This window comes from Pan troglodytes, chromosome X (assembly GCF_028858775.2).
Source record: "Pan troglodytes isolate AG18354 chromosome X, NHGRI_mPanTro3-v2.0_pri, whole genome shotgun sequence".
In the NCBI taxonomy this organism is placed as follows: domain Eukaryota; kingdom Metazoa; phylum Chordata; class Mammalia; order Primates; family Hominidae; genus Pan; species Pan troglodytes.
In genome coordinates, this window is record NC_072421.2 from 49,502,320 (window position 1) to 49,525,633 (window position 23,314).

At 52.3% G+C, this 23,314-nt stretch overlaps 1 protein-coding gene across 1 annotated transcript in view; it reads right to left on the reverse strand.

The window, feature by feature from the left end:
- Positions 1–220: 220 nt before the first annotated feature.
- CACNA1F (calcium voltage-gated channel subunit alpha1 F) overlaps positions 221–23,314 on the reverse strand; it is a 28,608-nt gene continuing 5,514 nt past the window's right edge. The window contains exons 8-47 of the mRNA XM_016944118.2: positions 23,178–23,281; positions 22,079–22,269; positions 21,752–21,844; positions 21,551–21,644; positions 21,359–21,385; positions 21,050–21,210; positions 19,902–20,127; positions 18,062–18,269; positions 17,851–17,971; positions 17,655–17,736; positions 16,168–16,213; positions 15,630–15,681; positions 14,803–14,950; positions 14,493–14,622; positions 14,054–14,113; positions 13,801–13,907; positions 13,627–13,714; positions 13,070–13,177; positions 12,927–12,979; positions 11,543–11,689; positions 10,503–10,704; positions 10,247–10,405; positions 9,320–9,430; positions 8,980–9,063; positions 7,828–7,956; positions 7,404–7,469; positions 7,059–7,150; positions 6,483–6,642; positions 6,126–6,253; positions 5,751–5,847; positions 5,462–5,564; positions 5,102–5,203; positions 4,790–4,920; positions 4,421–4,552; positions 3,669–3,838; positions 2,167–2,274; positions 1,890–2,017; positions 1,673–1,785; positions 774–971; positions 221–525 (exon numbers count right to left, since the gene is read on the reverse strand). Coding sequence (XP_016799607.1) covers positions 295–525; positions 774–971; positions 1,673–1,785; positions 1,890–2,017; positions 2,167–2,274; positions 3,669–3,838; positions 4,421–4,552; positions 4,790–4,920; positions 5,102–5,203; positions 5,462–5,564; positions 5,751–5,847; positions 6,126–6,253; positions 6,483–6,642; positions 7,059–7,150; positions 7,404–7,469; positions 7,828–7,956; positions 8,980–9,063; positions 9,320–9,430; positions 10,247–10,405; positions 10,503–10,704; positions 11,543–11,689; positions 12,927–12,979; positions 13,070–13,177; positions 13,627–13,714; positions 13,801–13,907; positions 14,054–14,113; positions 14,493–14,622; positions 14,803–14,950; positions 15,630–15,681; positions 16,168–16,213; positions 17,655–17,736; positions 17,851–17,971; positions 18,062–18,269; positions 19,902–20,127; positions 21,050–21,210; positions 21,359–21,385; positions 21,551–21,644; positions 21,752–21,844; positions 22,079–22,269; positions 23,178–23,281 — 4,890 coding nt within the window. The 3' untranslated portion in view covers positions 221–294. The remainder of the gene's footprint in view (positions 526–773; positions 972–1,672; positions 1,786–1,889; positions 2,018–2,166; positions 2,275–3,668; positions 3,839–4,420; positions 4,553–4,789; positions 4,921–5,101; positions 5,204–5,461; positions 5,565–5,750; positions 5,848–6,125; positions 6,254–6,482; positions 6,643–7,058; positions 7,151–7,403; positions 7,470–7,827; positions 7,957–8,979; positions 9,064–9,319; positions 9,431–10,246; positions 10,406–10,502; positions 10,705–11,542; positions 11,690–12,926; positions 12,980–13,069; positions 13,178–13,626; positions 13,715–13,800; positions 13,908–14,053; positions 14,114–14,492; positions 14,623–14,802; positions 14,951–15,629; positions 15,682–16,167; positions 16,214–17,654; positions 17,737–17,850; positions 17,972–18,061; positions 18,270–19,901; positions 20,128–21,049; positions 21,211–21,358; positions 21,386–21,550; positions 21,645–21,751; positions 21,845–22,078; positions 22,270–23,177; positions 23,282–23,314) is intronic.

The window sequence follows — 23,314 nt, forward strand, 5'->3', positions numbered from 1 at the left end:
CCCCCTCCTCCACTCTGCCTCCAGCTTTTTTTGGCTGCTGTCTCTTCCTCCTCCTCCTCCTCCTCCCTCCTTCCCTGACGCTGAATAATCAGGCCTGGCTGTCCTGGTTTCTGGAAATACCCGTGTGTGGGCAGTGGCTCAGGGCTAGAACAGGGGATGGATGGATGGGGGCCCCTGGGCAGCCCCAGACCCCCAGTGCAAAGACAACAAAATCCAGGGATGTGGTCCATGCCTGCCTCCTGCTGGGGAGGGGAGGGCAGGAGGTTTATTGAGCAGTTGGGGAGGGGTGGGAATTCAGAGGGCATGGACGCAGGCCATCTCGTCTCCCAAGTCCTCCTCATCGAAGCGGGAGAGGATGGACTCCTCGTCGCTATAGAGAGAGCTGGTTCCCTGTGCCAGCAGGTCACTGGCAGCATTGTCCATCTCATCCAGCGTCAGGCGACACGCATCTGCAATCTCCTGCTTGGCCAGGGCCACGAAACGTGGGTCTCGAGCAAAGAGGCCCAGACCCTCTGAGATAAGCACCTGGGGGCACAGGTGGGATCAGTGTTGACCGATGGCACAGTGTGCACAGAAGGTTCAGTGTGGATAAATGACGTGCCCATGAGGGCATGTAGGGAAGTCAGTGGGGGACAGGGGTGAGCAGAGGTCGTAGGGCAAAGGGATATCTACATGCACAACACAGGACCTGGGGACTCCTTTCCCTCCTCCTCCAGTACCCACCTCCTCCCCTTCTCCCCCATCCGTCTTGTCTATATGCCCTCTGGACTCACAGCCTCCACCAAGCTGTCGGCACTGCCCCTCTTCCCATGGCTGGGGTCCGAGTGGGTTCCAGGCACGTGCAGACAGGTGAAGGTGCGCAGTGGGCCACTGGATCTGCCGAGGTACGCCTCCCCCGCTGCGCCCTCTTCCACCAACAACAGCGGGGCATACAGGAGCCGACCCCGCTGAGGTGGTGTTGCCCAGGAACCCTGAGCCAGAATAAACATCAGAGGGGCAGGGATGGATGAGTAGGGTATGAGGGTCTAGGACTCACCGCTGTGCCTACTTCTTTCCCTCAGTATACAACTGGAGTGAAATTGAATGGGTATAAGTCAGGCTTGAGTTTATTTATGTAAGAGTGCAGGAGGCCTGGGTTTAAATGTCAGCTCTGCCACTTACTAGCTGCATGATCTGGGGTAAACCTCTCGGGACCTCAGTTTCCTCACAAGTACAGTGAGCATTGTGTGCATTCATTCATATGTGTCCTGTTCTTCAGAAGGCTCTGAGGCCAGGCGCGGTGGCTTATGCCTGTAATCCCAGCACTTTGGGAGGCTGAGACAGGCAGATCACCTGAGGTCAGGGGTTTGAGACCAGCCCAGCCAACATGGTGAAACCCCATCTCTACTAAAAATGCAAAAATTAGCCAGGCATGGTGGTGAGCACCTGTAATCCCAGCTACTTGGGAGGCTGAGGCAGGAGAATTGCTTGGACCCAGGAGGCAGGGGTTACAGTGAGCCAAGATCTCAACACTGTACTCCAGCCTGGGCAGCAGAGCAAAACTCTGTCTCAAAAAAAAAAAAAAAAAAAAAAAAAAAAAAAGGGCCTGATATGTGCTGTGTTTGAGAAATTCAGCCTAGGCTGCCCCCATCTCTCCAGACCCCAGACCCCAGCACCACCTCCACAGCCTCACCTGAGCCCTATTGGGCCCTGAATTTCGCCCACGATGATAGGTGCCTGGGATGGGTAAATCCTCACAACTGCCCTGGCGCTGCAGACACTGGATGGTGAAGGAGGGCTTCCGACCTGGGGGTGGGTGGGGCACCAGGGGCAAATAGCAATGTCAGTGCTTCCCCAGATCTCTGTCCTGCAGGCCCGTGGGGGCCCCTTGGATCCATCCCTGCTCTCACCTGCAGGTGTGGGGGGCAGCAGACGGCGGCGTGGTACCAGGTGCCCATCCATGTATCTCTGAGCTCTGTGAGGTGGCAAAAGGACTGAGCACGGGGGAGTCCCTGCCTGCTCATCTAGGTAGGAAAGCCTGTGTGGGTGGGAGGGCCAGGGGTGAACTTGGGTCTGGGCCTGGACCTGGGCCTGGGAGATGGGGCACCAACAGTCCTCCCCGACCCAGTTCCCACCCCTCCTCCACCCCAGCTCATGGGTTCATCCCATGTCGCATGGCCAGTGTACCGATCAGGGACTTCCTCATCCTCATCTTGCTTGTTTTGCCCTTTGGTTCCCTTGGGCTGAGAATTTCCTTCTTCTGGGATGGTGAAAATGAGAGCCCCAGAGCCTCTCCTGGGGAAAGGGAGGCACGTTAGGCAGACCAGATCCCTCAATATGTGGCCCTGGACCCCTGGTTCCTCTCATCCCATGCCCCAACCCTTACAGAAACACTGGGCTTTTGGATTTTTTTGTTGAGGACAAGTCACATAAAATTAACCATTAACCATTTTAAAGTGACCATGGGCTTTTGTTTAATAGATGTTCATCTAATTAGGACTGAAAGTTTCAAAAAAATCAAAGTTGACCTGTAGAGAGACACCTTGAACACAAAACTGGGCATGTATTAGGAGTGGGGGGAGCCTGTAAAAGCTAGGCACTTTATTTTTTTATTTCTATTTTTTATTTTCTGAGACGAGGTCTTACTCTGTCACTTAGGCTGGAGTGCAGCGGCATGATCTCAGCTCACTGCAGCCTCAACCTCCCAGGCTCAATTTATCCTCCCACCTCAGCCTCCCAAGTAGCTGGGACTACAGGCATGCGCCACCATGCTCGGCTATTTTTTATTTTTTGTATGGACGGGGTCTCATTATGTTGTGCAGGCTGGTCTTGTACTCCTGGGCTCAAGCGATCCTCCCACCTTGGCCTCCCAAAGTGCTGGGATTACGAGTGTGAGCCACCGTGCCTAGGCAAGCTAGACACTCTGAAATTTTTTTTATAAATTTTTCTTTAATCTGCTTATGTATTGTCTAAAAGCTAAGTGTTTGACATGCATTACCTCATTTCATCCTTTCTTTATCCCTGTGAAGTAAGTGCTTTGTCATCCCCCTTAAACAGGTGAGGAAACTGAGGCTCATAGAAACGAAGTGACTAGGCAGGGCACGGTGGCTCAAGCTTGTAATCCCAGCACTTTGGGAGGCTGAGGTGGGCAGATCACCTGAGGTCAGGAGTTCGAAACCAGCCTGGCCAACATGGCAAAACCTCGTCTCTACTGAAAAAAAAAAAAAAAATTAGCCTGGCATTATGGCGCACGCCTGTAATCCCAGCTACTCGGGAGGCTCAGGCAGGAGAATCGCTTGAACCCGGGAGGCAGAGGTTGCAGTGAGCCGAAATCGTGCCACTGCACTCCAGCCTGGGAGACAGAGCGGGACTCTGTCTCAAAAAAAAAAAAAAAGTGATTAGCTCAAGGTCACTTAGCAAATGGCAGAGGCAGAATGTGAACTGAAACTCTTGGTTTCACATAATGTGCTTTTTGCATTAAACCTTTGTATTGCCTTTCTCATATGAATCTCTTATCACCCTCTATTCTTACCTGAGCCCTTGAAACACCTCCATTCTTCCCAAATTTCTGCTTGAAGGCCTCTAGGCCCTCCCCCCACCCCCCTCAACTTCCTGCCTCCTGAATTGCCTCCATCCAGTGTCTAGTCCTTGCCTTCCCTCACAATCTACTTCCAGACACTTGATAATACCTGTGGGTGTTGGATCCAGCCTGGGGCACACTGGGCTGACTGGAGGTGGGAGTCCCCCTATCATCATCACTGGGCCCAAAGGAGAGTGAATCTGGAAGTCTGTCCCCGACAGGCAGAGACACAGAAATCCTGGAGCCCCGGCGAGTTGAAGACTGGGAGACCATCGTGGCCTGTGGAGAGTCACAGGACTGAGTGTTGCATGCACTTTGTGGCTAAGTCATTTGGTCATATAGCATGTCTCCCCCACAGGTCCATGAATGTGGGCCTTGCCCTCCAACAGCAATGGTAAATGTCAAATAAATAAATATGTAAATAAATAAATAAATAAATATTTGCAATAGGGTCTTGTCCTGTCACCAGGCGGGAGTGCAGTGGCATGATCACAGCTCACTGTGGCCTCATCCTCCCAGGTTCAAGCAATCCTCCCGCCTCAGCCTCCCAAGTAGCTGGGACTACAGGCTTGCACCACCACTCCTAGCTAATTTTTAAATTTTTTTTGTAGGGAGGTGGTTTCACTATTTTGCCAGGACTGGTCTTGAACCCTAGGGTTCAAGCGATCCTTCCACCCTGGACTCCCAAAGTGCTGGGATTATAGGCATGAGCCACCGCTCCCAGCCTCAAATAAATATTTTTCTATTGCAGAGGGGGCTTCTCTGGGGGAGCTTCTTCCCAGAAGCAGTGTCAAAATCACTCAGGGGATTGACGAAGTATTTTACAATCAAGTTCCTGGGAGAGTGAAAACTTGTCCCGACTTTGTTAGTTTCCAAGTCCTTCTCATCTTCCTCCTCCACTCCCTCCTGCCCCTCTTCTTCCTCCTCCTCTGTGTCACAGGTGAGGGCCTGCCGCATCTCAGGACCCAAGTCCTGCAGGCTCCGCAGACCAGCCTGTGGGGGTGGAGAAATAGGTAAGCAGGCAGCTCAGGGTCTGAACTTTCCCTCTCTGTTTCCCATGCAGGCGGGTAGGGTGGGGGAAGGAGTCCTTCAGCCACCCTGGCCCTCCGTGAGGCCTGGGGCCTCAGTTTCCTTATCTGTGACATGGGTTTCACAAGATCAAAATGGGGGTCAGCCTCAGCCACAGCACTGCCACACGTGCCCATCCACACTAGGCCCTGCCCCGAAGACCTGAAGGGCGGAAGAGGTGCTAGGGGCGGCCTCGTTGCCTAGTAGCCCTTTTTCTTTCCTCCGCCGGAATTTGCGGAAATAGTCCTGGATCAGAAATGTGGCGTAGAATTTGCCCACGGTGACCTCCTCCTCTAGGGGCAAGGGAGAGAAGGCAAGATCACACAGGGGCCCTCTGACCCAGCCCACCTCGCCGCCTCTCTACCCACCAGCATGGACTTCCCCTCGCCCTCTGCCCAGCGCTGGTTTTGTGGTGGAGAGCGATCATCTGCCATTCAGGGGCTGGCGCGGGGAACTGGGGCGGGGATAGCTCACCGTCTGGTGGGGGGATGACCTCATCTAGCAGCTTCTGTTTCATCCGCTTCCAGATCTTTTTGATGACAATCCGCAGCTCCTGGTTGGCTTGCTCCAGGTTCCCTGCGTTGGAGGAGGATGTGGGGCATGAGCCAATAGGAAGAACCTCCACAGCTGCCCCCTCACTGTTGGGTGGGGGGAACTTCACAAGCTGCTACCGCAGATGCACACCGCCCCCATTGGACGGGGTGGGGGGAAACAGGCCTGGAGAATCCGGTCACCCATTCTCGGGTTCAGAGCTAGGAGTGGGGCCCATGATTCAATGAGTTTGCTCCTTGCACCCTCCCCAGGAACGATCCCACTCCTGCCCCTCCCCTACACCTTCTGTTTTGATCTTCAGGGATGTCCGGACCAGGGCAAAGAGTGTGGCGTTGAATGTCACCGTCCCATCTGAGTTGAGGGGCATGTTCATTGCCACAAGTCTCTGCGAACACGAGAGACATGAAACCCACTCTGGGAAAATGCCGGGTATGCAGGAACGAATGTCAAGGGGCAGAAACCTCTGAGGATGCGATCAAACACCCCTCCCCACCCAAGGCAGATCCCTTCCCACCCTTGCCATGTGATAGACAGTTCTCTCAGGAGCCTGGGGGTGGGCAGGTGCACAGACCTTGCAGGCCACTCGGTGTGGGCACAGCTTCCCAAATCCCAGAGGGGGCTGGATACGTCTCAGCAGGGCAACCACATCCAAGTGTTTGATGCGGCCCCTGGAGGAGTTGGGGAGGTACCACTGGATTGACGATGCCCCCACTAGCCCTTTCTCAAGGCCCCACCAGCTCATCACTACCTCCTCCTACCAATACCCCAGAGCTTGCCAGGGAAGAACTGGAGGGCAGTCAGAGAGGGCAGAGGATGGGGCAGTGGAAACTTTGGGGCATCTATTGACTGGGTAATGGGATGCAGCAGTCGGAGGTTTGGGGGCTAGGGGACTGTGTAGGGCAATACATTGTCCCCTGGATTCTAGGTAAGGGTATAGAGGGCATACTTGGCCCCAGGGTCATATTCAGACCAGATCCTCTTGAATTCATCAAGGTGATGGGGGCCCAGGATGGACCAATCTCTGGTGAGATAATCAAAGTTGTCCATGATCACAGCCACAAAGAGATTTATGATCTGTGGGCCAGTGAGCAAGGGAGCAGTTAGGTGAAGGGCAGAACACTGTCATGGAGGGATGGTGGGAGGCTGGGGTGGGCTTATATGGTCATGAGTCTCTGGGTTGATCTTGTCATCAGACCAGCCCTCTCACCCACTATGAAGATCTGGGCTGCCCACGTCACATCCCTGAGCCCCTCAGGGCCAGCCCCCGTGACGGTGGTGGTGGTTGTGAGGAAATGGTTCTCACCAGGAAGGCACAGAGCATGAAGAAGCTGATGAAATAGGCGATGGCAAAATTGCTACCACAGGTAAACTCTTCACCAGGGCCAAAGTCAGACTCAGGATCACACCGATTTCCGGGAAGGCTGGCAAGCATTATCTCCTGCCATGCCTCACCAGTGGCACACCTGGTGGGGGTCACACAGGGGTAGCATCCTGAAGGGGAGGCTATGAAGTCATGGTAAATGGAGTTGGGGGAGGACTGGGGAATGAGGAGATGACCTACTTCTCACCAGGGGCTACATCTGGCACAGATAACATTTCAATATTTTAACAGCCATTGTGGCCATGTTGATGACAGTCGTGTTTGCATCTTACAGATGAGGCACTGAGACCTGAGAAGGGGAGGCGTCTTACAGTCAGAAAGAAAATGGCTGAGGCTAGAATACTCTAACAGACTCCTCACATCATAGCCAGGAAACATCTCGGGCTGTATGGAGCCCCACGCTGCCATATTATTCCCATAGCTCAAGCAGTCTGGGGCTCAGAGAGGGTGGGTGGGCACCCACGGGCATAAGGTGGCAGGGGAGTGAGTAGATGTCACCTGAACAGAAGCAGCACAGCCTGTGGAAAGGTCTGGAAGTTGTTGTTTCGGTTTATCTGTGTGCCATCCTGAAGAGCCACCTTGCCGAACATCTGTGGACACATCAAGGCTGTGTCAGTGGGGTGAACCCATGCCCCACCCATTTCACACCTCCTAATACCTAAAGGAGCCTCATAACCCTGACAAACAGGGCATCACTGCTGATCTCATTTCACAGATGTGTAGATTGACCCAGGGCCGTCCAGCTTGTCTGTCTACCTGCCACCCCTACTTTGGGGCTATTCTTAACCCATCCCCTGCCAGCAGAGGAGTGCTTAAGGGATGCTTCCTAGGGTCCCCACTTGCCTGCATGCCAATGACGGCATAGATGAAGAATATCATTGCGATGAGAAGAGCCACATAGGGCAAGGCCTATAGGGATGGGGGAGGGGGGCAGAGAATAGATGCACAGGCTCAGGCAAAGAACTATAAGCCCCAGAATGCACTGCTTTCCCTGGCCTGGGCCTACTGGGAGATGCAGTCCATCTCCAAAGTGCCAAGGACTGTGGTGTCTCTCAAATGTGAACATAGTGTTAAGTAGATAGAGTAAGGTCAGTGAGACCAGAGGTGTGTTGGAAATTGAGAGCCCAGAAAAAAGAGAAAATTGGAATAATAATTTGGAAATGGGTATGGCATGTTGGGAGATGTAGTTCTGAGGGTGGTAAAGGGGCAGGCTGAGAAGTGTGAAATGGGGGCGAGGTATGGTCAAAGGGACGGGGTAGGGGATTACCTGGAAGGACTTGATGAATGTCCAGAGCAATGTGCGGATCCCTTCACCCTTACTGAGAAGCTTGACCAGCCGCATAACTCGGAAGAGGCGAAAGAAGGTAATGGAAATGCGGGAGCTGTCCTCAGAGCTCTGGGGTGAGGGGTGCAGTAGGGATGCTCAGTTTGCATTTACTCCAGCTATCTCCCTATCGCATGCTTTGGCCCTCCCAGTACCCAAATCACTCAGGCCCTAGGGTAATCCGGAGGGATGGAGGGACAGAGGGACATGGGAAAAGAAGCAGAGAGTCCCTGTTATTAGGGTGGGCTACCTCGCCAAGGTGGCCACCATTCTGGAGGGAGATATGGCCAAGAAAAAGGTGATACAGGAGATGATGACATCATAGGCCCAAATGAACAAGGCGAGATATGATGGAGCAGATATAGGGGGTGATGGTGGGGTCATTACACAGGGGACAATGGGAAAGTTTATATGGTAGTGGATTAGGATTAGGAAAAAGTGGGTAATGGGAATGGAAGGGAGAGGAGAGAGTAAAGGAGGTGATGGATCAGAGACATTGGAGCCAATAGAGGAAATGATGGAACCAGTGATGTCATAGAGATGATGGAGATGAGAGAACCGATGGAGAAGCCAATGGAGAAGCCAGTGATGGAGATAGGGAACCAGCAGCGTTGTCAGTTGAGGTGACAGAACCATGTAGTACCCAATGGAGGTGATGGAGCCAATGATATAGTCAATGGTGATGACAGAGCCATGAAAGAGCCAGTGTCAGAGATGATGAAGTTGGTGGAGAAATGAAGCCAATGAAGTCATCAGAAAAGATGGAGCCAAAGCAGGAGCCAGTGAACATGACGGAGCCAATGGATGGGGGATGTAGAGGCAATGAAAGAGATAACAGAAATAACAGGAGAGGCATTTCAGGAGATGGTGGAGCCAGTAGATAGGTTACAAAATGGAATGAGAAAGCCAGTAGAGGGGGACTTTTGCTGAACCCAACAGGGACTCAGAAGAGATAGAGCTAGAATGAGGACTGAGTCTCCAGGAGTAGGGAGGATGTGCGTGGGAGCCACCCACCCACGTGAAAGGGAACCCCGGGATAGAGGTGAGGGAAGGTGTATAGGGCGAGAGTGGATTAGTGGAAAGGCCAGTTCTCACATTGATTTCAGTGACGGCAATATCCACTATGCTGCCCACCACAATAAGAGCGTCAAACGTGTTCCAGGCATCAGTGAAGTAATGCTGCAAGTAGGAGAAAAGCAGTGCCCTGTCTTCTCAAAGCTCGCAAGCCAGGGTAGGGGGCCAGTAGTAGTAGGGGGCGCCGGAGGGGGGCAGGGCTTCGCTTGGATCACACGATGGGCCTGCACCTGAGTCCCTCTCACTCCCTAGACTCACACTCCCTGGCTGCTGCCCGCATCCCCAACCCCAGAGCTCTGCAATGAGCTCCACTCCCAAGGAATTCATCCACTGGTGGGTGGGGCTAGAGAAGGGGGGCCACCTTGGGCTTGAAGGCGATGATTTTGAGCACCATCTCAATAGTGAAGAGGCCAGTGAAGACCATGTTGAGGATGTCCATGGCATAGTTGAAGGGAGCAGTCTGCTCATAGTGCTGCAGGAGAAAATCAGGTTGAGATGGAGCCTGAGGCAGAGATGCCGCCACACCCAACCAAATATTCCCTGGCCTGGGCTGAGGCGAGTCTGGGGACTTGATCGCACTGTGTATTGGTCAAACCTCTTGCACTGTCTGCCTCCCATTATGGATACTGGAAAGTTTAGTTCTTGATTACTAGCTTTTCTTGTAGTTAGGCAAGGCCAGGTTGACTAGTGAGACATAAACATAAATCTGCTGTTGGTTAGCAGCTTCTGTAAAAAAATTTTTGCTTTCCGATGAAAGGATCAAATAAGGAGAGGCCCCAGGTGCAGCTCTCCCTGCCTTGAGTGTGGTTTTGATGCCTGGAGCTGTGATCATGAAACAACAATCATGAAAATGAATGCCAACTTGCTAAGAATGGTGAAGGAGAAAGATAGAGCATGGGTCCCGGATGAACAATGAACAAACAGCCTACCTCTGCACTTCTCAATACATGAGGTATTACCACAGTTCATTGACTCCAGGAGGCACATCTTTTTACATTTTAGAATCTCTGAAATTGGGGTGCATTTTATAACAAATGGCAACTTACAATGGCCACTGGCTACTTTTTTTTTTTTTTTTCACATTCTTACATCTCCGAAATCAAAATGCAACTTACAAGTACTGGCCATAGACTTAAAGAAATGTGGCAAATGTCTTTATAGCTTAAGTTGCTGTTAGTTGGCAGAGGGTTTGTTATTTGCAGCCTTAAGTGTTCCTAATGGTTCCCAAGGGATTATGTGGAGATAATAGGGTCAGGAGTCTGGCAGGGGTCAGGCAGGGATCTCAGACCTGCATGGCTAGGGCAACTGTGTTGAGCAGGATGAGCAGGAACATCAGGTACTCAAAGGCAGCAGAGTTCACAGTGGCCCACACACGATACTGATGCGGGTTCTTGGGGATGTAACGGCGGAGTGGCTGGGCCTTGAGGGCATATTCCACACATTGACGCTGCATACCAGGGCAGGGCATGAGTGAGCAGTGGGGTCCTGAGGCAAGGAGGGAAGGGTTGGTGACCATCCATAGGGGGTCAGGGGTCAGAGGTCACCTGGTTCTTGTCCAGCTCACAGTTTTGGTACTCCTGCTCGCCCTGGGCACGGAAAGTGATGATGACGAAGCCCACGAAGATGTTCATCATGAAGAACGCAATGATGATGATGTAGACAATGAAGAACACTGAGATCTCCACACGGTAATTATAGATGGGGCCGTGGTCCTCTGCATATGCATCGATGGCCTTGTATAGCAGTCTGTGGGAGCCAGAGGGGGGGTAGAGGTGGGGGCAGGTGAGGGGATATCCCAGCCCCCTCAGACCTGCCCCCAGTCTACTTATCACAGACACCCCAGAGTTTCCTGCCTGGCACCCCAAAGACCCCTAAATCTCCTGACCTAACCACCTGGGACCTCCATACATACTCTAAGAGACCCCTGCCAGGCCCTCAAAGAGTCCAAATCCTCTGTCCCATGCCCTCAGAAACCCCCATAGAGTCCTCCAGAGAATCTCCATTCAGAACCTCAAAGACCCAGAAATCCCCTAAGTTTCCACAGGCCTTCAAATCCCCTTCTCCAACCACCTGGAGACCCCCATGCGCCTCCCCAGAACTTCCACACAAGCCCCCAACGATCTGTAAATTTATCCCTGTCCCATCAACTTGAATCCCCACTCCATCTCCCCACAGAGCCCCACAATGAGTATCCCAAAGACCTGCACAGCTTTCTAGAAATCCCTGAATCCCTGCTTCATCTCTTCAGAGACCAATCCCAGTCCCCTCAGACCTCCACTCTGTCCCCCCAAACCATCTCCAATCCTTTCCAGGCTTCTATCTAGCTACCTAGTCCCTTAGAAACCGCTGTCCAATTCCTGGAGACCCCTCACTCAAGTCCCCAAAGAACCCCCACCCAGCTTCTGGGAACTCCACCTCTACAGTCCTCTGATACACCCACCACTCTCCAGAAAACCCTATCCAGTCTCGAGAGACCTTCGTCACATCCCCAAGGTACACTCCCACCCATTCCCAGGAGATCCCAACCCAATCCTGCAGAGACCCCTGCCTCATCCCCTGATAAACCCAGGGCCCTGTCCCTCACGCAGGCCAGCCTTCAAAGGTGGAGACAGTGAACAGGGCCATCATGGCTGAAAGGACATTGTCAAAGTTGAAATCACTGTTGACCCAGAGCCGCTCCCGGACCAGGGGCCGTGACACGTCTCCATCTGGGTATACCAGGAAGGAGCCCCTGTGGATGTGCAAACAGGTTAGATGGGTGAGGAGGGGTGAGGAACTGGGGAAAGGGTCTGGGGTCTCCAGCATGGAGGCAGCAGGACATAGTGGTGGAGCAATATGTTCTAGGTTCAAATCCTGTCCCTCCATGTCCTGGCTGGGTGACCTTGCGCATTTACCCTTTCTGTGCTTCTGTTTCCCCATTCTAAGAAATAAGGATAATAACAGAATTGATTTCCTGGCTTGTCACAAGGATTAATAAATGTCACAAGTCAATAAATGAGACTAGTGTCTGGCACATAGTTGGCATCATTTCATCATCACCATTATCATCCTCATCATCGCCCACCAGGAAAAAGTAAAACGAATAATAGCCAACGTTTATTAGCAGTAACTATATGCCAGGCACTGAGCTAGATTTTCTTTTTCTTCTCTTTTCTTTTCTTCTTTTCTATTCTCTCTTTTTTTTTGAGACGGAGTCTTGAAAAAGACTCTGCCCAGGCTGGAGTGCAGTGGCATGATCTTGGCTCACTGCAACCTCCGCCTCCCGGGTTCAAGCGATTCTCCCTCCTCATCTTCCCGAGTAGCTGGGATTACAGGCACACAACACCAAGCCCAGCTAATTTTTGTATTTTTAGTGGAGACGGGGTTTCACCATGCTGACTAGGCTGGTGTCGAACTCCCAACCTCAGGTGATCTGCCTGCCTTGGCCTCCCAAAGTGCTGGGATTACAGGCGTGAGCCACAGCGCCCGGCCCAAGCTAGGTTTTCTGTGTAGCAACTTTACATTGTACAAAGTACATTTTCCATGTAGTAGCTCATTTACTCTTCACAACAGCCTTGTGAGATAGGCACTGTTTAGCACTGTTTTTCAGTTGAGTGAAATGGAACTGAGTAAGTTTAAGAAATGTACCTAAGTCTCATGAAGTGGATTTGAACCAGTAATGTCTGACTTCACAGCCCGGGCTTTTAACTACTACCCTCTACAGGAGTCTCAAGATGGAAGCTGGGGGCTCAGGGTGGGAATGGTGATTGCTAATGGGTCTGGAGTGGAATGTAGGTCACTTGGGGAATGCGGAGAGGGATTTGGGGGAGGTATCGGGGGACCTCCGAAGACTTGGTGAGATCTGAGGGCCTCTGCAATTCTTGGGACAATTCTGGGACTATATCTTTGGGCCTTGGTGAGATCTAGAGGCTCTAAAGTCTTTGGGAGGGGTCCTGAGCTCCGTGGAGGGCAGGATCTTGGGCACTCACTTGCATTCTTGAGGGGTGTGTTTGGCCTCGTCCGTGCAGGTGTAGAATTTCCCCTGTAGAGAGGATGTCTGTCAAGTAGGTTCACCCTTCATCACGCTCCCGCCCAGACCCCTGCCTGGCATTCCCTCCAGTGTTTGCCCCACCTTGAAGAGCTGCACCCCGATGCAGGCGAACATAAATTGCAGAAGTGTGGTGACAATCATGATGTTCCCGATGGTCCGGATGGCCACAAATACACACTGCACCACATGCTGCGGGCACCCAAGCATATGGCTACTGAACACTACAGGCCACAGTGGTCATGGGGCAGGGACTCTGGTCATAGATGCAGCTCAGGGACTTGGGCTGGGGACATGTGGTGATGGGTCAGGGATGTATGGTTAGCAACATGTGTTCAAGAGGCAGTGTTATGGGCTAGAGACGTGTGGGCATCCACCAGGAATAAGTGTTTGCCGGGTGGGGATCTGTGGCCACCTGTCAGGGAGCTGGGTCTGAGAAATGTGGCCACTGGTAGAAACATATGGTCACTTGGAAGGAACATGGGTCAGGCCACATGGCTAGTAGTCAGAGATGTGTATTTATGTGTCAGGTCCAGGCCGTATGGTCATGCATCCGTGCAAATGGTCAGTTTGATCAGTGATCCTGGCCCCAGGGGCAGGGCAGGGCCTGGGTCCTGTGGGTTTGGGTGGGGTGGGGTTACCTTGAGTCCCTTGGCCCTGTTGATGGCTCGGAGGGGCCGCAGTACTCGGAGTACTCGCAGAATCTTCACCACCGAGATGGCGCTGGAGCTGGGGAAGGGGCAATCCTCAGGCATTGGCCCTGGCTGGGCCCTGGCTGTGAGAGGAATGGGGTGGGCTGGGGATCTGTCACTTACTGGATGCCAAAGGAGATGAGGGACACACTGACCACCAGCAGATCCAACATATTAAACCAGCTACGGCAGAAGGAGCCGCGGTGCAGGAAGGCTCCAAACACTGTCATCTGGGGACAGGACACGAGGCTAGACTCAGACCTGGGGATGGTGGGGGTTGGGGGAGGTGGGGATGGGGACAGGAGAGGTGGGCTGCAAGAACCGGTGGGGAGAGTGCCGGGGCAACTGAGGGTAGGACTGGGGTCCCATTAGTCACCTTTAGTAGAATCTCCACAGTGAAAATGGAGGTGAAGGCATAATCGAAGTAACCCAGAATCTGGGGTGTGAGAAAGAGCGGGGAGCCACTGAGTCACGGCTGAGGGGGATCCTAGGTGACTTCTCAAAAGGCTTGGCCATCAGAAAGATTAGGGTTCAAATTTGGACTCTTCTGCCTCTACCCAGCTACATGGGCGCCTTTGGCCTGCTTAACCTCTCTGAGCACAGCTTCCTCCTCAGTCAAATATTGATCTCCTCCCTGGTGCTTCCCCAAGTGTTGCACATGCCGTAAAGGCTGGCATTGCATCAGCTGCATTAATGAGCCCTTCTCTCGGCTCACCTAGGGCTCTTCTCCTTATCTCCACCCTGACCCAGCTTGTGCCCACTAGGACACCCCTGGGAGTGTCCCCTCAGCTCCTAGCTCCCAGCCAAAGGCTCACATGGTTGCGGAAGGAGTGGGCTCGGATGGGGTCCTCAGCGGCCAGGGACACACTGCTGAGGATGATGAACACCAGGATAAGATTGGTGAAGACATGATGGTGGATGAGGGTGTGGCAGCCCTTCCTCAGCCTGTGGAGAGGGAGTGGGCCATGGTCAGAACTCAGGACCACAGAATTGTTCAGGGATTCCAAGGGATACAGTTCTGGCCCTGACACAACACCCATGCCCCCACTCCCACCTTGGCTGCTCCATGATCCTCCACCTGCCCTAGCCCCTCCTGCCTCACCCCCTGCCACTTCCGGCACTCACGGGTTGGTTTGGCTGAGGCAGAAGAAGGCGCTGCCCTCAGGGATGGGTACCACCTTCTCCTTGGGTACAACTTCCTGCAGGAGTTCCACACCCCCTGCACCCTCTTCCTCTTCTTCCTCTTCTTCTTCCTCCTCCTCCTCCTCCATGTCTGGCACCAGAGAAAAGCAAAAAAAAATTAATTGAGCAAGTTGATGTAAAGCACCCAGAACAGTGTTTGCCACGTGGTCAATTCTTCCCATTTCCCTGCTAGAATGTCAGCTCCTCCAGGAAGGTATTTTAGTCTGTTTTGTATGCTGCTATGTCCACAGCACTTAGAACAGTGCCTGGGACACAGTAGGAGCTCAGTAAATGTGTGTTGAAAGAATGTTGTATATACAGACTATTTTATAATAAAGGCTCTGAGAAGTTCAGCAGTAAACAAAACGTGTTTCTCTTCTTGTTTTTCTTTAAAGATAGGGTCTTACTCTGCTCCCCCAGGCTGGACTTCAGTGGTGCCATCATGGCTCACTGCAACCTTGAACTTCTGGGCTCAAGCAATCCTCCTACCTTAGCCTCCTGAGTAGCTGGGACTACAGGCTTGCATCATCATTCTTGGCTAATTAATTTCTTTTTTAGAGATGGGGTCTTGCTATGTTGCCCAGGCTGCATTTCCCTTCTTTAACCTCAATGTTCCCAAATGCTGCTGACCACATACCAAGTCTGTTATTTTCAGGATGATCTTGGAAAAGGCTGATCTCTGGAGAGAAGGGTCTCAGGGGTCAGGAGCTGTCTGCCTGAGCTCTTTCCCCAAGGTCCCACACCTGCTCCACCTGGCCCTGCCCACTTGCCTGCTCCTTCCCTCCTTGCACCCTCCTCTTCCTCTTTCTCCACACCAGGCACCTGAGGACAGGAAGACGGGAGTCATCAATGGTGAGGGAGACACAGGGAATGGACACAGGGGAGGCATGGAAGAAATGTAATAATAGGGGAAAGAATAGGCAGAGGATGAAGGTTAAAGACATGCACATATGGCTGGGTGCAGTGGCTCATGCCTGTAATCCCAGCACTTTGGGAGGCTGAGGCAGGTGGATCACTTGAGGTCAGGAGTTCGAGACCAGCCTGGCCAACATGGTGAAACCCTGTCTCTTTCAAAAATAACAAAAACTGTAAATCCCAGCTACTTGGGAGGCTGAGGCAGGAGAATCTCTTGGACCCAGGAGGCAGAGGTTGCAGTGAGCCGAGATGGCACAACTGCATTCCAGCCTGGGCGACAGAGTGAGACTCTATCTCAAAATAAAACAACAACAACAAAAAAACAGATATGCACACATAGACAGATAGTGGTGGGAGTGGGAGGTGTAGACAGTGCCCAGGCATCTAACTCACCAGGCCTTCATTCTCCTGTGGGAGATCCTTCTCATTGCTCTTCTCCCTGTGCGAGGAAATAGGGGTGATTGCTGCAGATGGGCTAAGGGGGATCACTACAGTCAGAACAGACCTTTCTTGGGTCCCATAGAACTTTCTTGCTTCCACTCTTCCCCACTGCCCCTCCCAACAGTCCGTTCTCAAAGCAGCCAGAGGGAGCCTGTTAAACCCTGTCTGGGATATCCCAACTCTGCCCACAACCCTCCCACGACTCCTTAATTCAGGAAAAACTACAGTCCTCACCCTGGCCCAGAATGCCCTCAATCTGGCCCTCCATTTCCTCCACTGACCTTCACTCCATACCACTCTCCTCCTTCCTCACTCCATTCCAGCCTCACTGTTTTTATTTTTTTGAGACGGAGTCTCACTCTATTGCTCAGGCTAGAGGGCAGTGGTGCGATATTGGCTCACTGCAACCTCCGCCTCCTGGGTTCAAGCGAGCTTGTCCAGCTAATTTTCTTTTGTATTTTTAGTAGAGACAGGGTTTCACCATATTGGCCAGGCTGGCCTCGAACTCCTAAGCTCAGGTGATCCACCCTCCTCGGCCTCCCAAAGTGCTGGGATTACAGGCGTGAGCCACTGCTCCCGGGCATCGCTGGTATTTTTTGAAAGTGCTAAGAATGTGGTCAGGTGCGGTGGCTCACACCTGTAATCTCAGCACTTTGGGAGGCTGAGGCGGGTGGATCACCTGAGTTTAGGAGTTCAAGACCAGCCTTGCCAACATGGTGAAACCCCATCTCTACTAAAAATACAAAAAAATTTAGCTGAGCGTGGTGGTGTACGTCTGTAATCCCAGCTACTCAGGAGGTTGAGGCAGGAGAATTGCTTGAACCTGGGTGGCGGAGGTTGCAGTGAGCTGAGATAGCACCACTGTACTCCAGCCTGGATGACAAGAGTGAAACTCCATATCAGAATGAAAAAAAAAAGTGCTAAGAACATTAGCGCCCCAGAAGCTTTGCACTTACCACTCCCCTTCCTTGAATACTCTTCCCCCAGATATTTGCATGGCTCACTCCCTCACTTCATTCAGGTCTCTGGTGAAATGTCACTTCCTCACAGAGACCTTCCTTGCTGACCTTAACCCCAAAGAGCAATCTTCATTTCTTGCTATCCTTTCATTCTGTTTTCTCTTTATTACATATTATTAACATATATTATATATTCATTTGTTTTATTTTGCTTGCCTTCCTCAACTAGAATGTTAGTTCCATGAAGGCAAGGACTCTTGTCTGCCTTGACCCCTGTTGTCTCCTCAGCATCTAGAACAGGACCTGGCACACAGTAGGCACTCAATAGATGCATGTTGAATGAATGAGGACTGGCAGATGGTATCTGGAGATGGGGATTACCAGGGTGACTAGAGGCATCTCTGGTGGTGGGGGTGTCTGAGGGGTTCCCAGTCAGGGATCCCAGAGAGAGACTGTGTTAGGGGTGGAGCCAGATCTCACCCGCCCTTGTCCTTGGCAGTGCCTGCATCTCCACTGGCCAGGTTGTCCACAGCAATGGCAAGAAACACGTTCAACAGGATGTCTGGGATGAGCTTAGGCTGCAAAGGATGGAGAAGCACCCTGCCTATAGACCACCCAGTTCCCCTTACCCACCCCGACTCCACCATCATCCAGCCCCACAAAGCTCCAAGGATACAGTTGCCACAGATGAAGAGAATGATGAAATAGATGCACACCAACATTCCTGGGAAGAAGGGGCCACCATATGCCATGATACCATCATACATGACCACGTTCCAGTCCTCACCTGTCAGGATCTGGGGGTGGGAAGTCACTGTGGAGCTCTTGGACCCCCTCCAACTCCAGGGTCTCCCTGACCCACCCATCCCATGGTCTCCAGATCCTACCTGAAAGACAGTGAGGAGGGCCTGGGGGAACGTGTCAAAGGTGCTTCGCTTGGTGTGGGTCTGGTCAAAGTTGAACTTGCCCCCAAACAGCTGCATGCCAAGCAGGGAGAAGATAATGATGAAGAGGAAGAGGAGAAGCAGCAAGGATGCGATGGATTTCATTGAATTGAGCAGGGATGCCACCAGATTGCTCAGAGAAGCCCAGTGTCTGCAGCAGAAATGGGAGGGGGCAGGGTCGATGCCATGTCCACTGGACATGGCTGGAGCATCAGGAGCCAGGGCAGGGCTCCAGCTTGAGATGCACCTCGGCAGGTTGGGCTCAAATAGGCTTTGGTGTCAGGGTTAGAAATGATTTTGGAGTTGGGGTGAGATGAGAGTAAGAAGTGGGGGAAGCTGGGCCCTGTGGTGGCTCACGCCTGTAATCCCAGCACTTTGGGAGGCCGAGGCATGTGGGTCATGAGGTCAGGAGATTGAGACCATCCTGGCTAACACGGTGAAACCCCGTCTCTACTAAAAAAAAATTAGCCAGGCATGGTGGCATGTGCCTGTAGTCCCAGCTACTCAGGAGGCTGAGGCAGAAGAATGGCGTGAACCCAGGAGGCGGAGCTTGCAGTGAGCCAGGATTGCACTGCACTCCAGCCTGGGTGACAGACAGAGACTCTGTCTCAAAAAAAAAAAAAAAAAAAAAAAAAAAAAAAAAAAAAAAGAAGTAAAGAGGTAGGGGAAAGTTGAGAGTTTGGGGTTAGGGTTGGTGGTAGTGGTATAATGGGAGACTGGGAGATGAGGTTAGGATGGAGTTTTTTTTTTTCTTATCTTTTTTTTTTTTTTGAGATGAAGTCTCACTGTGTTGCCCAAGCTGGAGTGCAGTGGCACAATCTCGTCTCACTGCAACCTCCACCTTCCAGGTTCAAGCGATTCTCCTGCCTCAGCCTCCCGAGTAGCTGGGACTACAGTCACTTGCCACCACTCCCGGCTAATTTTTTTGTATTTTTAGTAGAGACAGGGTTTCACTACATTGGCCAGGCTGGTCTTGAACTCCTGACCTTGTGATCCACCCACCTCAGCCTCCCAAAGTGCTGGGATTACAGGCGTGAGCCACCGCGTCCAGCCTAGGATGGAGGTTTAATGGAAGTTGGTGAAGCTAGAATTGGGTTTCAGCTTGGGACTGGGCCTGGTGTTGGGGATGGGGTTGTGATGTATTTGGGGTTGGAGATGGAGTTAAGGATAAGTTGTGGTTGAGGGCTGGGATAGAGGAGGGGATGGGATGAGACTGGGGCTGAGGCTGGAAATGGAGTTGCAGTTGAAGATAGGGTGATGGTTAAGGGTTAGGGACGTGGGAGTTCTCTTTGGGGAATGAGGATGGTATTATGGTTGGTGGTTAGTGACAGGGATGGGGCTGGGAGTTAGGGATGAGGTGGGAGATGGGGTTGGGCTTGGGAATGGGTGTTAGCGTTGTAAATGGGCTCATAGGTGACCTGTGGTTGGGGGTTGGGATCAGAGATGGTATTGTGGTTGGGGGTTGGGATGGGGTTTGGGCTGGGAATGAGTATGGCATTGAAATCGGAGACAGGGTTGGGGAAAAACGTTAGAGCAGGAGTTGAGGTTGAGGAAGGCAATGGAAATGGAGTAGACATTCTCCCCAGTGGATGAAGACAGGAACTTGTGTCTGCTTTGATTCCTGGTGTTTCCCTAGGGCTTGGTAGGGTGCCTGGCACACATCAGGCACTCAATGGATGTCTGCTCAATGAATGGTGAAGCAGATGAAGTTATGATTGGAGCTTGGGTGGGGGTGTTGAGGCTGTGTTTGGGGCCCTGGTCTTCCCCCTCCCCTAATACAAACCTGGTGACCTTAAAGATCCTGAGGAGGCGCACACATCGGAGCACTGAGATGCCCAAGGGCTGCATGGCGCCCACCTCCACCAAGGTGGTCTCTATGATGCCCCCACAGACCACAAAGCAGTCAAAGCGGTTGAAGAAGGAAGAGACATAGGCAGAGGGGCCCAGACCGTACAACTTGAGAAGCATCTCCACCGTGAACAGACAGAGCAACACTTTGTTGGCATACTCTGTGGGGAGAGAGGCAGGGATGATCGGGCTGGCCAGTTTCTGTGGTGACATGTGGGGAGGTAACTAGGGACCATGGGGCGACCCATGGTAGCTGGTATCAGGCCAGGTGCTGGCTGAGGGAAGGCTTAGGGCTAGGGATTGGGGTGAGTTTGTAGGTCAGAGTAGGTGAAGTTTTGAGGGGCTTGGAGATGGGGATGAGGGGCAGAGTCGGGGTGGGGGCCAGAGTCAGTGTCTATGAGTCCAGAAGACCCAAATTCACAAGTAGAGTTAGAGTCTAGGGTTTCTTTGGGACTGGGGCTGGTTTGTGGGTTATGGGTTAGAAATGTGCTCGGTATTCAGGCTGGGGCTGAGATTATAATGAATAATAGTAAGAGCTGACACTTATAAAGTGTTAGCTATATGGTGGGCCATACAATGTCCTAAGCACTTTTCACTTTACATCATTTACTCCTCTTCGCTGCTTCATGAAATGGATACTACTATCTATCATCTCCATTTTGTAGATGTGGAGAACTTTTCCAGATAGTGTGATGATAAGAGCCTGGATTCTGGAGCCAGGCTGCCTGGGTTCTAATTCTGGCTCTGCCACTCACTAGCTGGGTCCCAAGATTAGTCGCTTAACCCCTCAGTGCCTTGGTGCTCAGTGTTCTGTGCCTTAGTATTTAATTCGCATAAGGTTGTGGTGAAGAAATCGTCAGTACACATAAAGAAAGGTGCTGAGAAAGGAGCTTGAGGCACACAGCAAGTGCTACCTGTGTAAGCTACAAGGTGGGATGGGACAGGCTAAGGGCTCTGGATTTATTTGGGTAGAGGGGAAGGCAGTGTCTTGGGGGCTGAGGCGCCCTAGAGGTTTTGGATTTAAGCTTCTGGGGTAGAAGGAATAGGAGACTGGGGGAGACGACTAGCAGGCTGGGGGTGTACCCTGGATCTGGGTGAGCCACACAGGCTGCCCGTGGTGCTCAGAGGCGATGGTCAACGTGTTGAGGAAGACGAGCAACAGCACAGCCCAGTAGCAGGCATTGGACTTCACCGCCCGACGGCAGCGTGCCCGAAGGACCCGGTTGGCTCGGCGGAGGCGGCGGCTGGGGGAAGGGGAGCCCACAGGCTGAGATCACCTACCTAAGCCTGCCCTGGGGGGCTCAGGTGGGGGATCCCAAAGGTCATGAGGGCTTGGAGGTGGGGGGTTTCAAAGTTATGGAGTCAAGGATTTGCACAACTTTCCCAACTCACCAGACTCTGGTTTTCATGATCTTGTTTCTGAAAAAGAAGGGGGATGGGAGGTGTGTGTCGTAAAGGGCAGAAGGGGTGTCAGTGACTGGGGCCAGAGGTCAAGGACTGAGATCGAGGCTTGAGGCTAAAGAAAGGACTTGAGTCAGGGTTTGGACTGGCTTCGGGGCTGGGTCAGGGGCTGGGGGCCCTCACAGGCAGCATGTACAGCTGGCCAGAGCCCCCTCCTCCTCATCCTCATCGCCTTGGGTCTCTGTCATGGAACCGGTGTCACTGGCTGGGAGGCTGGCTGTAGGCAAGGTGGGGATAGTGGTCAGGACCTGAAGACCCCGAGGTCCAATCTTTGGCTTTCACCTCTGCCTACCCACCCCCACTCCAGCCTGGCTGGACCCCCACCATGGCTGCTGGTGGAGTGTGTGGAGCGAGTAGAATGACTGAACCAGCGCAGACGTCCATGCCTCCTATTGGTCAGCTCGGCCAGCTGTGGCCCTGCAGGGAGAGAAAGGACAATTAGGGAGGACATACTGGGGGCAGGGTTAGGGCCATGTCTAGGGTAGGGGTGTCATTTGGAGTCTTTATAGCTGAGGCTGGTCTTGATTCTGTATTTTGAGCCATAACTTGGGGGCTGGGGCTAGAGTTGTTGCAGATCAGGCCTGGGTGGGTCTCAGGAGGGCAGACCACATCTAAGGCATGCAGGGAATGGGCCAGATTGGAGTTGCCTACGATGGCCCGCCCGGCCCTCTTCAGCCATAGAACCAAGGTTGCCATCGGCGGAGGGGTCCTCCATGTCCAGCTCTTCGGCTTGAGTGATCCAGTCCAGGTAGCCCCGCAGGTCTTCCTCCATCTGCTGCTTCTCCCGCTGCTTCTGGAAGTCCCCGCGAGCTTTCGCTTTCTCTCTCTCCTTGGAGAACTCCCTGAGGGAGGAGGATAGAGGGCTAGGGGGAGGAGCCAATCTGAACACCTTGCTTTCATCACTCCAGCCACACTAGCCTCCTAGCTACTCTTTGAATATGCCAAGCACATTCTAGCCTCAGGGCCTTTGCACTGACCATTCTCTTTGCTTGGAATGCGTTTCCCTCAGATAACCACATGGTGCACCCACCTCATCTCTTTTTTTTTCTTTTCCCCAGATACAGGGTCTCACTCTATCACTCAGGGTGGAGTGCAGTGGTGTGATCATAGCTCACCGCAGCCTCGACCTCCTGGGCTCAAGCGATCCTTCCACCTCAGCTTCCTGAGTAGCTAGGACTACAGGTGTGCGCCACCATGCCCAGCTATTTTTGTTCATTTTTTGTAAAGATGAGGTCTCACTATGTTGCCCAGGCTGGTCTCGAACTCCTGACCTCAAGCCATCCTCCTGCCTTGGCCTCCCATAGTGCTGGGATTACAGGCATGAGCCACTGCACCTGGCCTCTTTCACATTTTTACTCAAATAACACCTTGTCAAGACAGCCTTTCCTGACATCCCTATTTATAATCACAAGATCTCTCCATTCTTATCTTTTATCTTTCCTTTCTTTCCACAGTACATATTCCATATAAAACACTATATATATGTGTGTGCCAATATATAAATGCACACACTTATTTTATTGCATATGTTGCTACTTTCTGTCTCTCCCCATCAGAATGTAAAACCAGGAAGGCAGAGATTTTTGTCTTTTGTTCCACTCCTAAAATGGTGCCTCACATACAATAGATGCTCATGATTGAATGAAGGAGTATTTCAGATGGGCTTTGAAGGATGTCTAGGAGTTTGCCAGGCACAAAGAAGTGGGCAGTGGCTGAGGGGTGGGAAGCAGGGAGTGTCTAGGTCCCTCACCCACTCAGGACGCCAAGCACAAGGTTGAGGACGAAGAAGGACCCAAAGATGACAAGGCTCACAAAGTACACCCAGGGCAGTTCATACCCCATGGCATCTTGCATCTGGGGAGAGAAAAGGCATGCATCCCTCAGGGT